The sequence below is a fragment of the Excalfactoria chinensis genome, chromosome 4 (assembly GCF_039878825.1).
Source record: "Excalfactoria chinensis isolate bCotChi1 chromosome 4, bCotChi1.hap2, whole genome shotgun sequence".
Lineage (NCBI taxonomy): Eukaryota > Metazoa > Chordata > Aves > Galliformes > Phasianidae > Excalfactoria > Excalfactoria chinensis.
In genome coordinates, this window is record NC_092828.1 from 81839338 (window position 1) to 81853872 (window position 14535).

General features: G+C 54.0%; 3 protein-coding genes across 3 annotated transcripts; all 3 read right to left on the minus strand.

The window, feature by feature from the left end:
• Positions 1-1068: 1068 nt before the first annotated feature.
• On the minus strand, positions 1069-7381 carry SLC25A14 (solute carrier family 25 member 14). The gene is made up of 9 exons (XM_072335491.1): positions 7250-7381; positions 7029-7176; positions 6835-6929; positions 4934-5019; positions 4588-4683; positions 3810-3934; positions 2600-2735; positions 2298-2378; positions 1069-1526 (listed from the first exon to the last, which is right to left on the minus strand). The coding sequence occupies exons 1-9, from the start codon at positions 7311-7313 to the stop codon at positions 1485-1487; spliced, it is 873 nt and encodes a 290-aa protein (XP_072191592.1). The 5' UTR covers positions 7314-7381; the 3' UTR covers positions 1069-1484.
• Positions 7382-7740: 359 nt separating this feature from the next.
• RBMX2 (RNA binding motif protein X-linked 2) lies at positions 7741-10012 on the minus strand. Its single transcript, XM_072333965.1, has 6 exons — positions 9978-10012; positions 9784-9899; positions 9628-9679; positions 9419-9548; positions 9117-9297; positions 7741-8703 (listed from the first exon to the last, which is right to left on the minus strand). Exons 1-6 carry the CDS (start codon positions 9980-9982, stop codon positions 8258-8260), a joined length of 930 nt encoding a protein of 309 aa, XP_072190066.1. The 5' UTR covers positions 9983-10012; the 3' UTR covers positions 7741-8257.
• A 77-nt stretch (positions 10013-10089) lies between these two features.
• On the minus strand, positions 10090-14066 carry RAB33A (RAB33A, member RAS oncogene family). The gene is made up of 2 exons (XM_072333966.1): positions 13734-14066; positions 10090-10545 (listed from the first exon to the last, which is right to left on the minus strand). The coding sequence occupies exons 1-2, from the start codon at positions 13950-13952 to the stop codon at positions 10090-10092; spliced, it is 675 nt and encodes a 224-aa protein (XP_072190067.1). The 5' UTR covers positions 13953-14066.
• Positions 14067-14535: the final 469 nt, after the last annotated feature.

Genomic DNA, 14535 nt, shown 5'->3' on the forward strand with positions numbered 1-14535 from the left:
TGCCATGGTGGCATGCAGGGAGGTGGGCACCCCAGCCAAGCACTAAGGACCTGAGCAGAGCCAGTACTTGGCTACGACACAGGCGCAGATAAAGGAGAAAGGTGGTACAGCTCATGAGGCTTCTGCAGGGTCACCACCAGAACTGCAGCAGCCTCTTCCCATAGGGACCAAAGAAATAACACCGATCCCTTTAAACAAAGCTGCCTCTCCTGGATCAAGAAGCGTAAAAATCAGAGCTGCCAGGAAACAGGGAAGGTTTCAGCCTTCCTCTGTCAAATAGCAACGTGAGGCGAGAGGGCTGCTCAGGAGAGACTGAACACAACAAGGTCAGGATACAGCTGAGAAGGCAATGCTGGCACAGCCAAAGGCAGAGCATGGCACAAGGCAGGTTGTAGGTGCCGAGGGTGGAAAGAAGAGCCTCCCAGCAGCACTTCACATCAAAAAAAACCAAAACCAGACCCATAAGAGGCCACAAATACACTGCTGATGCAAGCTGAAGCATGCAAACACTGCCTGCCTTCAATCCTCTGCTCCCAGCTAACATACAGTTTAACTCTGAAACCCTCCCAGCCTTGTAGGATCACCTCCAATCATGGCACTATTTAAGTCCATGAGTTTGCAGGCCTCACCTTCCTTACACATTCAACCAGGTCCCTGCAGAACCACACAAATAACCCTCTCTCCTACGTTTGGCTGAACATCCCTTGTGCAATCTGCCCAGAGAATGTCACCTTGCAGCAGTCTCAGGCAGGAAGCATTGCTGCACATCACATGGGACCTTCATCCGGACCAAAGCTCCCCCGCAGAGGAGGAAGGAAGGAAGTCGGGATAAAAACTGTTTGCTTTTATGGCACCATAATTTCCTGCCTATCAAACTGTCTTTTAGAAATATATTCATTGCAATGATGTTTGAAGACTACGAAGGAAAAATAATGTATTTAGGGGGGAAAAAAAAGGATATACAGTGTGCTGGACAAAAACAAACCACTTGTCTCCAAGGGCAGACACAGCAGCTGCTCTGAAAAATATACCTATGTACTATGTCTGCACAAACACAGACTCATGCCATCCAGTCAATAAATAATTTAATGAGGTTACAGGTAGCAAGAAAACATGACAGCACCCCTTGTCCAGCCTCCAGCCTCACCCCACAGGTATGGCAGAACAATGCACGTGAGTCAAACCACAGCTGCACCAAAAGGCCACTGGAATGCACAGATCTTCACAGAAGATATTGCTTCAGGCCCAGACACTCGTGCACGGTTAATACTTGCCTCTGCGTGGAACAAAGCATGCAGTACCTGCCATCAGCCTCCCAGATACACCTCAGCCAGAACAACCTGCAGGGACCATGAATGTGGGGGAGCAGGAGAATCCAGACCCACATGTAACAAAACATCAAAATGTGGTGATGGTGAAATGAAGGCTGCAGCAAAACACTGCCGTGAGCCTTGAAGATGACACTTGTGGAATGAAGCTAGCGCTCAGAATGGAAGTCGCTTCAGTTGCTCATATGTGATAAAAAACTGAAGGAAAAGTCAAGGAATTACATACATACAAATACATACAGCAGATACACTGCACCTCCCTCACAACCAGGCCAAGCCTCACAAGGCAAGGCAGGCAGATCATCAGCATAGTGTAGCTGAAAACCAACATGGGAATCTCCTCTTCCAGGCAGCATAAAGTGATCCATACAAATGGAAAAGGAGGCTACTAGGAGAGGGAAGAAACTGACCCAAGGCTTGCCTGGAGCACTAGGAAAGGGAAATGACTCTAACTGGGATTTTCTAAGCAGGGACTTCTTTAAAATAAATTATATACACCATGTCAGAGAAAATGAAGAAACCAGCAGAGCAACACAGCAATGACTGATGGTTCTGCAGAGCAGGTCAGCACCTGTCTCAAGAGGAGAATATTCCCCAAGCTTCCCTCCTAAAACAGGAGCTAATCCTGAGACTGCTGCAGCTCCAGCAGCTCAAACTAAATGGAAAGTTTAAAGCCATGCACTTGAAAGCACTTGCTTTCCAGGAAAATGCCTGTGCTGCCGCAATGGAGGTCCCTGCATAAGCCACCTACAGAGCTGTCAGAAGGAGCAGTCACAGCCAGTGGTGTTTTTTGGTGCATGAAGCACCTGCAGTCACATTGCAGTCTATGTCTGTCCAAGCATAACACAGAGTTGCTCTGGGCTAAGACAAAGAGGTACCACATCAGGGTGTCTACTCTGAACTTCCATTTACTCAGTCTTCCCCTGCCTGCCCATCCTCATGGCCTCCCAGCAGCATACTGAAGGATACAATGATGTTCCAGGGACCGAGCCGTAGCCAATTGGGCCAGAAACCTTTATAGAGTGCAAAGAACCCTTCACTCTTCCATGTCTGTGAGGAAAAAAAAGAGACAGATTGGTTATCAGACTCAACTTAGGATCAGTCACAGATCCTGTAGACAGCCAAAGAGGACTCTGCTGTGGGAACACCACCGCTCTCTGGGCTAGGCCATTCAGCCAGTTTTCAATACACCTCACTGCTCACCCAGCCCAAATTTCAACTGCAGCCAGCCTCCAAAAACAGTGATTTGCCCATCTGTGTCACCTCCTTACCTTCACAAGACCATCCAGAGTGCCCTTATAGAGCTCCACACTGCCCACTATCGCTCGCTGGTTCATCATCCGCGTCCGCACCACATCCACAGGGTTGGAGGCAATCGCTCCTGCCAGCCCACACGTAAAACTGGAACTAGACATACCGAAACATTAGAGAGAAATAGCTCTGAATATGGCCAGTCTGGCTCAGACAAGCCTGGACATAAGTACAAGAGAACCTTTCACTCAATTCCATGAAAGGCATTTAGCAGTAAACATTAGCTGTACTGTCTGCTCCCACCCAGGACTAATAGCACACTGAAACCCAGAGAGGTAGGGAAGTGAAAAGCTCAGCTCCATCTAATGAAGACCCTGCCAGAGCCCACTGCCAGGTCTCCACAGGGCCATCTGCAGTCCAGCAATGTCTCTGGGTGCTGACAAGGTGACACAGACCTGAAGGCAGCCTCTTGGAAATGCACATCCTTCTCCCCAGAGCAAACATTTCTTCATGGCAGGGAAGGAGGGAGGAAGACCAAAGGCAGCCACAGGGAGCATACAGCTGCTAGTCTCCTCCCTGCACATATGGTCTAGTGCTTGTCACCTTCAGCCCACAGCAGGCAAACCCAGCAGAAGCACTGCAGCACCTCCAGCTAAAGTGTTTGCTAGAAGAATAATAGGAGAATGTAGGTGAAGAAAGGCTCTGGGAAGTTTCTAATCCACGCCCTGTTCAGAGCAGGGCTGACTTCAAAACTAGGTCAGATTGCTCAGGGTTTTCTTCCAGTCAGTTTTGCAACTATTTGTTTTGTTTCATAAAACTCTTAAAGCAGTGGCTGTGAGCTGACATCCTCTGTATAGGAGAACCTTGGACTGGAGCAGCTCTTTCAACCCATTGCTACCATTAATCACACCTAGAACTCCTGCCAGGTTCATACCACGGTAGCAAAATGGACCAACAGCATTTCTGGTAACCAGTGAACTGAATTCAAGCTTTTATTTCACTTCACCAGGAGGATTTCTGCCAGGTTCCTTCTCCAGGGAGGTCTCTCTAGGGATGCTTTCTGGGCATCCATAGCTGCTCCAGTCAACACAGCAGATCCCTCAGAAGCACTCAGCTTGTTCTTGGCAGCTCTTTTTTGCTTTATAAACAGATCTCCAAATCCCACTTTGCTCCTCTGCTTCACACACCCTGCCAAGCCTGGAGAGTGCAGCAGCTGCAGCAAATACTCACACAAAGTGGGTAAAGATTGTATCACCCATCAGGCCTGACAGAATTAAGTGCTTCTTGGTGATGTCGTAGACTGGCAGTTCCACCCCAACCACAATGGCAGCTCTCTGGGCAGTTGGAACAACACCCTGCAAGACACAAACGTCAGTCACAAGCATGAACTGCTGCCTTGAGACCCACAGCTAGTATAAGGTGTTAACCTCTTCCCAGCCTCCTCTTACAGGTCTTTCTCTTGACAGGAACCTTAATGTCTTCATCATCCTGCCTTGCAGCTGAAGCTTGAGGTAGAGCTTGCTCACTGTCTCCTAGTATAACTCCAAAGCTAAAGAGGACTCCTCTATCCTTCTCCCTGGCAGTTTTACTACAGCCAGATTAACCAGATGCTGCTTCTCTCCCTCTAGCCCACAAAGGAATATGGCTATAATTCCCTTTTCTTCCCCGTCAGCATACTGAAATTTCAACACCAGAAAAGATCCTGTACTACAATAGATCTGGTCTACTTTCCCAGACCTAAATACCGCTCCTCCCAGGGACCAGCTTCAGCCCTGAGACCCAGGTTTGCATGGCCCAGCATTGACACTGCCACAACACAGACCCAATCTGCACCACAGACATGCTTGCGTTTGCCTGCTAACCAGGAGTAAGACTTCACTACCACCCTTGGCTCACAGTTCTCCTCATGAGCTGCACTTGAGCTGAGAGAAGGAGCAGCAAACAAGCTGAGGAAGCTTTTAATTCTGATACTAGAGGAGGTGAGGGGTTTCCAGCAGCTGATACTCACCCTCCAGAGGCCTCGGGTACCCTCTTGCTGGTAGATATCAATGAAGCTGCCAATCATGCCACCCTGGAACAAACTGCCTTGAGCTTGCATTCGAATCTGCAAGAAATGTGCAAGTCAGTGGCACAGTATCAGCACCTGGCCCGAGGGCAAGAATAACAGCTCAGTAGGTTTCCTGGTACAAAGGAACAACAGAGCAACTCCCATTCATAACAAGCCCATATTAGCAGAACTAATATAAGTAGTGGCTTAGAGAGAGCACCTTACTGCAGCTGGAAGAGATGCACCTTTGTTAGAAAGCAGAAGCAGGTGGCAGACTGCACTGGGCACACACACATGCACTTCTTACCTTCAGCACATCTGTCGGATTGGCAAGTGCAGAGGAGATCACCCCCGAAACCACTCCACAGATCACGTTGATTAACAATGTTTCATCTGCAACCAAGAAAAGAAAGTCAGATCCCAAAGACCTAAAGAGGTGTACAGGCTGCACTGAATAAGTAAGAAGCTCTGGAAAGAACAGAAAAGCTAAGTTCACAAATCACACGGTGAAGCTGCAGAGGCACAAACTGGCCATTTACCACCAGCTGACTACAGACCTATCTGCAGCTGCCAGAGACAAAAAGCAGAGGCTGAAACAGCAACACACTGATAGAGAGAAGGAGGTCTGACTGCCAGTTCTAGCTGATCAGACAAGTAAAGGGCTGCTATACAGGAAAACGCTGAACGATCGGGTGAGATTTCAGTGCCCAGGGATACGTTTCCCATAATGGATAATGGCAAGACAGAGGGGCATCTAAATGCTTCTCAAGGCAATCTGACATCGATTAGTTTGAATTTGGAGCCCCAGATGGCCACACTCAGAATATACCGCCTCCCTGAAAAACAGAGAGTAGACGATCCAGGCAGAGAAAGTTAGATGCAATTAGTTCCAGAGAAGGAAAATAATCTAAGACTTCCAGGTCCAGTATTAGGTTGATGGTTACATTGGAAAAAGGCCCTTTGCTGGTACTGACCACAGCACTTCCCAGAGGAGACCAGGCCACGTGCTGCCTCAGGCCTGTAGGGAGACAAATATTCAAACAACAGTACTCACAACTGGAAATGCTGCAACAGCAAGAGGGATGGACAGCCTGGAGCACATGCACAGAACCATCCACAGGGAGAGGCATCGCTCAAGAAGAGAGCAACCCCTGGAAAAAAAGTCTAGTGTATTGCACATCTGGCCCTCTCGTTGGTGTGAATCTCTTACCTTACCAGACTGAACATCATTAACTATTTACTCATGATGGGACAGGATATAAAACTGCACGTGCAGCTCCTGCAGTAAATACATTGTCAACTTTGGCTGCTCTACTATCTTACAAGAGCAACAGAGGATCCTGTCACCAGAGTTGAGAGCGCTCACAGTTTCTTATCTCTTTAATCACAGTTCATGAATTAGACTCCTTAACCAAAGCTGCTGTGTTCAGACAGAAGGACTTCGAGCCTCCAAGAGAACTACAGGAAAGGCTTCCTACTGAAGGTTATAACCCAAGTAACACAGAGCAGTGCAGGGAGCACAGCTGGGATATCGCAGAACCATCGAATGGTCTGGGTTGAAAAGGACCACAACAATCATCCAGTTCCAACCCCCTGCTATGTGCAGGGTCTCCATCCAGCAGCCCAGGCTGCCCAGAGCCACATCCAGCCTGGCCTTGAATGCCTGCAGGGATGGGGCATCCACAGCCTCCTTGGGCAACCTGTTCCAGCGCGTCACCACCCTCTGGGGGAAAAACTCCCTCCTAAGATCCAACCTAAACCTCCCCTGTCTCAGTTTAAAACCATTTCTCCCCGTCCTGTCACTTCACCCTCGTAAACAGCCATTCCCCCTCCTGTTTATATAGTTCCTTCAAGTAATGAAGATTATATAAATGTTGTCTTCCCTGAAGCTAATGAGAAGAGATGGGTCTCTGTCGGTATGCTGGGGGTTTCCTGAGCTGATATTGCAAAACAAAGCTAAAAGCTGGGGAAAGCACGGATGTGTTCAGCTTATGGAGCATTCCTGTGACCATGGGCAGCATCAAGAGCAGCGAGATTCCAATTGGTGCTGCAGCCCATCCCTGCACGTAACACGGCTGCACAGCACAAAGCGACAACTCCATCTCTTGGAGAACCGCAGCTGGGAAGGGCATGGAAAGGGACGAGCAGACCCACAGAGCACGCAGGACAGCGCCGCCAGAGGAGCCGCACCACGTTCCTACCACAGACCTTCCAGGCGCTCCACGAACAGCCGCTTCAGGCTCTGGTAGATGCCGATCTTGATGGTGCCGTAGGACGCCTGTCTCAGCAGCGCGGGGGCGATCCTGAGCGGCGGGACAAACGGCGGCAGCTGAAGCCCGCAGCAGGGCGGCACCGCGCGGCGCAGCCCCTCCGCCCCGCCGGGCCCCGCGCTCCGTACTTACCCCGAGTAGAGGGCGCGGCCGCCTTCCTCGCGGCAGATGCGGAACAGGGCGTGGAACATGCCGCGGTAACGTACCTCGCGGAACCGCGCATCGCTGCTCTGGCCCTGCACCTGCAGGCGCGTCTTGGTCAGGTCCACGGGGAACGTGCCTGCGGGGAGACCGGCCGTCAGCGCCCCGCCGGCGCCCCCCGATGCCCGCCCGCCCGCCCGCCACAACCTCACCGAACTCGGCCACGATGGAGGCGAGCCCGCCATACACGAAGGGTTTCCAGTTCAACGCGGACATGGCATGGCGGAGCGCGCCGCCGCGCCGGGCCGGACACTGCCTCTCCTCGCCCCGGCCCGGAACCGGAAGCGCGGCGGAACCGGAAACACTCCGCCGCTTGCTGCAGAAGGAGAGCGCCCCCCGGCCGGGCGGCCCCAGCAGCTCGTTCCGCAGTTGGGCTCCATCGGCACCGCCCGCACTGCCGGCACCATCCCGAGAGCGGGGGGTGAGGAGACAGGCGAGGGCTGCAGCCACGGGACCGAATGGAACCACCCCGAAACCCGCCGGGTAGACGGCGGAGAAAGCCTGTTAGCCAACAAGGGCTCCGGTAGCAAGGCACACAGCTCCGATCCATCACTGTGCACTCCGTTGCTCTATCGATCAGCTGCCATCAATGCTCAGTCCAAACAGCACAACCGGACACAGAAGCGGTGCTCCCAGTCATCTCTTCTGGTTAAAGGATCGATTTTTATTAAAAGGAGTTTAAAACAAAAAAGAAAAGCCACGAATTGCGATGGCTCAGCAGCACAGCCTTTCAGATCCACCTCATAAGCAAGGTCAGTGGGACGGGCTGAGGGCACAAAGCACTATGCCCGCCTGCAGGCACCCACCGGCCCCACTGCAGACAGGGATGCTCCCACTGAACAACGTGGGCAGTTTTGGGGGTCCATATCATCCTGCTGCTCGGCACTCCTACTGCCCACGCTGTGCCGTGAGCCCCTCCACAACCGTCTGTGGGATGCCACTGCACAGAAGGGCTGAGCAAGGCAGCAGCAGAGCTCACATCCCAGTCCACAACACAGAGAGCGCCCTGTCTGAGGAGTGAACCAGTGTGTGTGAGATGAGACACCAGCTGTGGTAACTTCCAGGCCATACCAGGAAGCTGCAGACAGGCTCCCGGTGCAGCTCACAGAGCGCAGCTCTCTTGGGCACAGCTGTGGCCCAGAAGGTGCTCACACCGGGGCTCAGTGACGGCTGGAATCTCTGGTGGATCCACGCTCCCTGTGCTTGGAATGGGGCTCTCTGCTGCTGCTCTCCCACCGGTGCCTGGATCTGCTTCCCTCAGGACACTCTTCTCGCCGGCTACTGTGCCCCTCACCCTTCCTGCTAACCTCTCCTCTCTCGTCCCGTGAACTGTTCTGCGCTCTGTGTTCCTGGGAGCTCTTTTCCCCTCTCCTCCCCGAAGACCTTTGGTGCCTCTGCTCTTCCTCATCTCGCTGCACCCTGCTCGCATGCTTCCTCTCAGGCTCACTGCTGGACTGCTGACCCCCACCAGCAGCGTATCGCTCATAGCCAGGATCTTCCTTCTCCTTTTTAATCTTGATTCTCGGATGTGCCTCTTCGGCAGGTGCTGCTCTCTTTGCAGCCTGAGAGCTCTGCTTTTGCCGTTCGTGTTTATTCTTCTCTTTATCTGAAACAAAAAGGTCATCTTTAGAGACGGACAGTCCTGCAAGCATCATCTCCATGAGTTTTGCTACAGAGCACCACAGCTCTATAGAGAAAGGCTTTATTGGAGCCTTTCTTCTCCCTGTCCCCAACTGTCCTGCCTCCTCCCCCTTGCAACACCCCTGCAGCCTAGCAGACAGCTCCATTCTCCAGGAAGAGTGCTACTATAACCTGCAAAATAAGAATCTCCAGAGGTAGGGGGTGAACAATCACAGATAAATACTGGCAGTGTGACACAGATCTCAGAGGATAAGCTGGGACATTAGGGTTGCATCTGTTTTCAAGAGGATACCTATCCCTGCTTTACGCTGAGCTAAGAGTCCCTGAGGCCCACAGATCCTCCCAGCCAGGGTGAAGACTGGCAGAAATGCATTTCACCTTTTTGCTTCTGGGCTGGTGTGTCATCATCCTCCAAGGAGGAATCTGACGACGTATGAGGCGGCGTTTTCACTCCGCAGCCCTTTGCATGGAGGGCTTTTGTGACATCATCTAAATCATCGGAGTCCTTGGGAGGCCGATAGTTGGCCACGTGGTCCACTCGGATCGTCCTGCCTTTGATCTAGGACAGGAGTCACGTAGTCAGCAAAGCGTGAGCTGCGGGGTCAGCAGCCGGTGGAGCTCCTCCCTGATGTGATGGAGAGCTCCAGGAGCTGCCGCAGCCACACAGCTCCATCACTCACCTTGATCCCATTGAAGTTATCAACAGCAAGAACGGTGCTCCTCTGATCCTCATAGCACAAAAAGCAAAACCCTTTGGACTTCCCGGTCTTCTTATCCCGCACCAGATTAATGTTCACCACCTCCCCGTACCTGGAACACACCATCAGCAGCCACAGAGCAGGGCTGGAGGGGCACAGCGGGGGGTGGGGGGAGGCAGGTAGGAACTTACTGCGAGAACACACAGATGACGTCCCCCTCTGTCAGCTGGTAGGGCAGCCCGCCTGCGGGGAGGGGAGAGGGTAGCGATGCAGGCCCAGCATGAAGCCCAGCACAGCCGCCCGGCTCTCTCCTTGTCCCCCTCCCCCCCAACGCGGCCTACACGTACCGATGAAGACCCAGGCGCTGTCCTTGTACTCGGCGTGCCACGACACCGCCTCGCTCACGCCCAGCTCCGCCTCCCGCGCGTTCAGCTCGTTGATCAGCTTCACTTTGGTCAGCGGGCTGAGGGCGATGGGCACCGTTAGCACCGGCCGGGCGCACAACGACCCCCATCTTTCCCAGCCCCCCCTCCAAACCTACTTCATGGCGGCGGCGGCGGCGCGCACTGCGCATGCGCCCCGCTCCGCCCGCGCATGCGCGCCGAGCAAAGCAAAGAGTCCGAGCGCAGGGCTCCGCACAGACTTTATTGGGCTCAGCACGGACACGCGCTTTTACCGTGGGCGTCACGTGACAGCTCCAGCTTCTGCGCCCGGCCCGGCCGCTTCTCCATATCGCGATAGAGCAACGATTTCTGCGCCTTCAGCCGGCAGGCCAGGCACATGAAGATGGACTCCACGTTCTGGCTCTCTTTAGGGTCCTTGGCTGAGGTTTCGAACAACAGCATGTTGTGAGCGTCGGCGAATTTGAGGGCCATGCTGGACGGCACTTGGATCAGGTCCTTCAAGTCACACTTGTTCCCTACCAGCACTTTGGGGACGAGGGGGGACACGGCGTGCCCGTTGCACTCCTCGATCCACATCTTGAGGTTGGTGAAGGACGTCATCTTGGTGACGTCGTACACGAAGACGACGGCGTGCACGTTGCGATAGTAATGCTCCACCATGCTCTTCCGGAACCGCTCCTGCCCGGCCGTGTCCCACACCTGCACCTATGGAGCACAACACGGGGTGGTTCTGGAGGCTGTCGGAGAGCCGAGCGCCCACCTGAGCAGGTGTTGCTGCTGCAGGGAGGTGTGCTGCTGCTGGTCAGTGGGCAGCACGCGTTCATCCCTGTGCTCTGGGGGTGAAAAGCCCCAGCCCGGTGACTTACCTGCCCCAGGTTGGTGCACTCAGCCATCTTCCCTGCCACAAACTGCACACAACGCTGCTCGTGTCAGACTAGATTAACACACCAGCCCACCTAATGCTATGCTGTATGAGAACCCTGAAAGGGATGCTCTGAGTATCCACAAAGCAGGCAGGGCAAAGAGAGCGGAGTTCCTGCATGGAGCTCTGCCTGGGGGAGGAACCAGATGAGCAATAAGGAATAAAGGGCAGAGAGCCCTGTGACAGGACAGCGGGCAGCTCCAGCCTGACCAGGAAGAATAACTGGATGATGCCCCCTGCAGACAGGTGGAGTCTCACGTTCACAGGCTTAGGTCCTTCTGGTGGCCTTCAGCCATTCCAGTGTATGCTGGAGGAGCAACACGGCACAGCTTAAAGCGTGAGATTCCATGGAAAGCAACTTCATAACTCAAGTGATAGAAGAGCCAGCGAGAGAAGGTGCTACGCTGGGCCAGCTTCAGCAGGGCAGCTGTGAAGGTCAAAGCTAACTCATTAACCAAGAGGTGGCTTTGAAAGAGTCCTGTGGGTTAAGGACCTATAGGAAAATGGGACCAAAGAAAGCTACCTAACACTGACGTGCCTCCACCTCTGAACTGCCCATCTGAACGAAAAGGAAGTCAGGCAAAAGTGCCAAGAGGTATGAAGAGGAAGTACAGGGAAGGTGGAGGGTGAGACAAGTGAGCTGAGAGGAACACAGACACAATGTCAGAGCACACAGGGAGGTGGTTTAGATAGAAATACAGCTGGCAATGAGATGTGGCAAGAGATGCTAAAGGCACCAGGAATGGCTTTTCCAAACATATAGGTGACAAAAAGAAGGCTAGGGACACTTGAATATAGCTTTTGACACCTGTCAAGATCCTCACAGAAAAACTGATACAGTCTGGGCTGGATGAGCAATGAAGTGCATTACAAACTGGCTGGATGGTCAAACCCAGAGGGTGTTGATCAGTGATGTAAAGTCCATCTGGGGGCCAGAGACAGGCGATGTACCCCAGGGTGCGCCCGTTCCTGTTCAACATCTTCACTGACAATCTGGATGATGGAGAAGTGCATCCTCAGCCAGCCTGGAGGTGGCGAGCTGGGAGGAGTGGCAGATACACCAGAGGGCTGTGCTGCCATCTAGAGGGACGTGCTGCCATCTAGAGGGACCTGGGCAGGATGGATAAATAGGCTGACAGAAACCTCCTGAAGTTCGACAGCCCCAGGACAGCCTGAGACACCCAGCTGGGACTAAGAGGACCTGGGGGTCTTGGTGGGCACTGAGATGAACGTGAGGCAGCAGTGTGCCCATACTACAAAGTTGGCTAATGATGTCATGGGCTGCGTTAGGCACAGTATTGCCAGTAAGTCCAGGGAGGAGATACCTCAGTTGGTGAGGCTACACCTGGACCCAGCACTCCGGGTCTGGGCTGCCCAGTACAAGAAAGAAATGGAGATAAAAAGGGCCTTGAAATGATGAAGGCACTGGAGCAGCCCTCACACGACAGGCTGAGAGCTGGGACTCTCCAGCACGGAGAAGGCTGAGGGCTTATCCCATAAATACCTGAACAGAGGATGCAAAGAAGCCAGGCTCTTTTCAGTGATCCCCAGTGATGACACAAGAGACATGGACACAAACCAACACACTGGAGTTCTTTCTGAGCATCGGGAAGCACTTATTTTCTGTGTGGGTGACAAAGCAGTGCTACAGTTTGCCCACGGGAGCTGCAGAATCCTCCTCCGTGGGGATGTTCACGAGCTACTTGGACGTGGTCCTGGGCAACCTGCTGTGGGTGGCTTTGCTTAAACAGGGGGGTCAGACCAGGTAGCCTCCAGAGGCCCCTTCTGGCTGTAAGCCTGGTTCTATAGGAAGTCCTGCTTGCTCTTGTAAATAATGCCTTGAAGCCTGGAACTGGCGATTTCTAAGTCAATGTTTTTTATACAAACTACTCCGGGCTGTGACAGCGCCTGGCCCAGAATCACTCAGTGTAGAAAAGTGCTGGAACAAAGAGATGCTGCTCATTCATTTCCATGCCCGTTTATCCCACACTGTTTGACTATAGGCACAGCAGGAGCAGGAGGGTATATATCCCACTTCTCACCTCCCCACTTGGATGCACGGTCCCAGAAGAAGGTGCAATTTGCTGCGCTGCCTCCCAATCCTGCCTGCTGACAACCATTACAAGCTAGTGGCAGCAAGGCAGGCTTCGTGCCAGCCTGCAGTATGGCTTATAACAACACAGATATGTGCTGTTGAGTGGAACTGGGGAAGGCAGGGGGAGAAACAGCTCTCCCTCCTAGAGAGGGGGAGATTCACTGACAGTTTTAAAGCATAACTAAAGCTCTTATCAACAAACATTAGCTCTCATTGTGATCAGCCTTTCAACTTCTGATCCCCCATTTGTCAGAACAGCAGTACTTGCCCCCTCCCTGTCAGTGGCACAGAGTGCTGTTTGTTCTGATCCACGTCACTGATCTGAGCTAATACACTTCTTAAAGCTGTGACACTGGTCTGTATATAGCGAATCAGTTCTGTTCTAGTTCTGTTGAAATTGCATCCTCCTATAGCTTGCTGACACCAGTTCTGAGTGTTAAATTACAGCTGTCAAGCCCCCTGCAACCAGGCAGTGTGAGCCCCGACCTTCCAGCGAGCCCCTGCAGCCACCTGCTCCACGTCACACCGCTGTCTGAGCACAGCTCCAGCAGCTTCAGCCCAGATGCTCTGCTCCGGCCCAGCTGACGGAGCTGGCAGCTCTCAGCACCCAGCTAAGCTGGATGCCGGCAGCGTTCCGCTCCACATCATCGCTTCAAACCCCCCGCAGACTCAAACCATCATCAAAGAGCAGCAGCGACACGGTCGGAAGATGCCTCCACAAATGAGAAACCTTCCCCGGTTCCCCTCCCTCGGGCTGGAATCCTAACGGCCCCCGGGAGGCAGCCGGCGTGCGGGCAGCCCGCGGGCGGTGCGAGGCCGGGACCGGCCGCCTCCGGACCCCGATGCGATCCGCCCGCCGGGGCCGCCGTGGCCCACCTTGATGCGCTCCCCCTCGATCTCCACCGTCTTCTCCCTGAAGTCTACGCCGATGGTGGCCTCGGTCTTATCGGGGAAGGTGCCCCCGCAGAAGCGGAAGGTCAGGCACGTCTTGCCCACGTTGGAGTCTCCGATGACGATGATCTTGAAGATGCGGGTCTGCACGTAGGGCTCTAGGGAGGAATCCGGGCCCGGCGGCCGCCCTCCTCCCGCCGCCATCCCGCACCGCCGCACCGCACACACAAAGGCTGCGGCTGCGGCGGGCGGAGCGGATCAGGTGGTCGGGCGCAGGAAGGCTGCGGGTCCGCCCCGCGCAGCGGCACCGCCGCCGGCCCCGCCCCGCAAAGCCCCGCACGTCTCCGTGCGGAGCCAGCGCAGGTCGCAGCCCCCCAGATCCGCCCCGCTGCTGTCAGCATCACAGAGCGCAAAGACTGCGGCTCCTCGTCCCCATCCTTCGTGGGGACACCTCTGGCCGGGCTGGCACGCAGCGCCCAGTGCGGGGGTACGGGAGCGTGCGGCATGAAGCACGCACACCGGGGGGAGGCAGAGATGGCAGCAAGAGACATCGGGTCAACTGCACAGCGCCCAGGGAGTTCTGCTGCAAAGGGTAGGTGAGAGCAACCGGCTTTCTTGGGTGACGTGAGACAGATGGGCAACGCGCTACAGTGTGTTGAGAAGGGTGTAACAGAACCCCACGGGAGAAGCAACCTCCTCGGCCCTTCCCTCTATAGAGACCCCCAGCGCTCCTGCTGGTCCTGATAACGCAGCCCAGACAGCTCCAGAAGAGATCACAGCCCCCCAG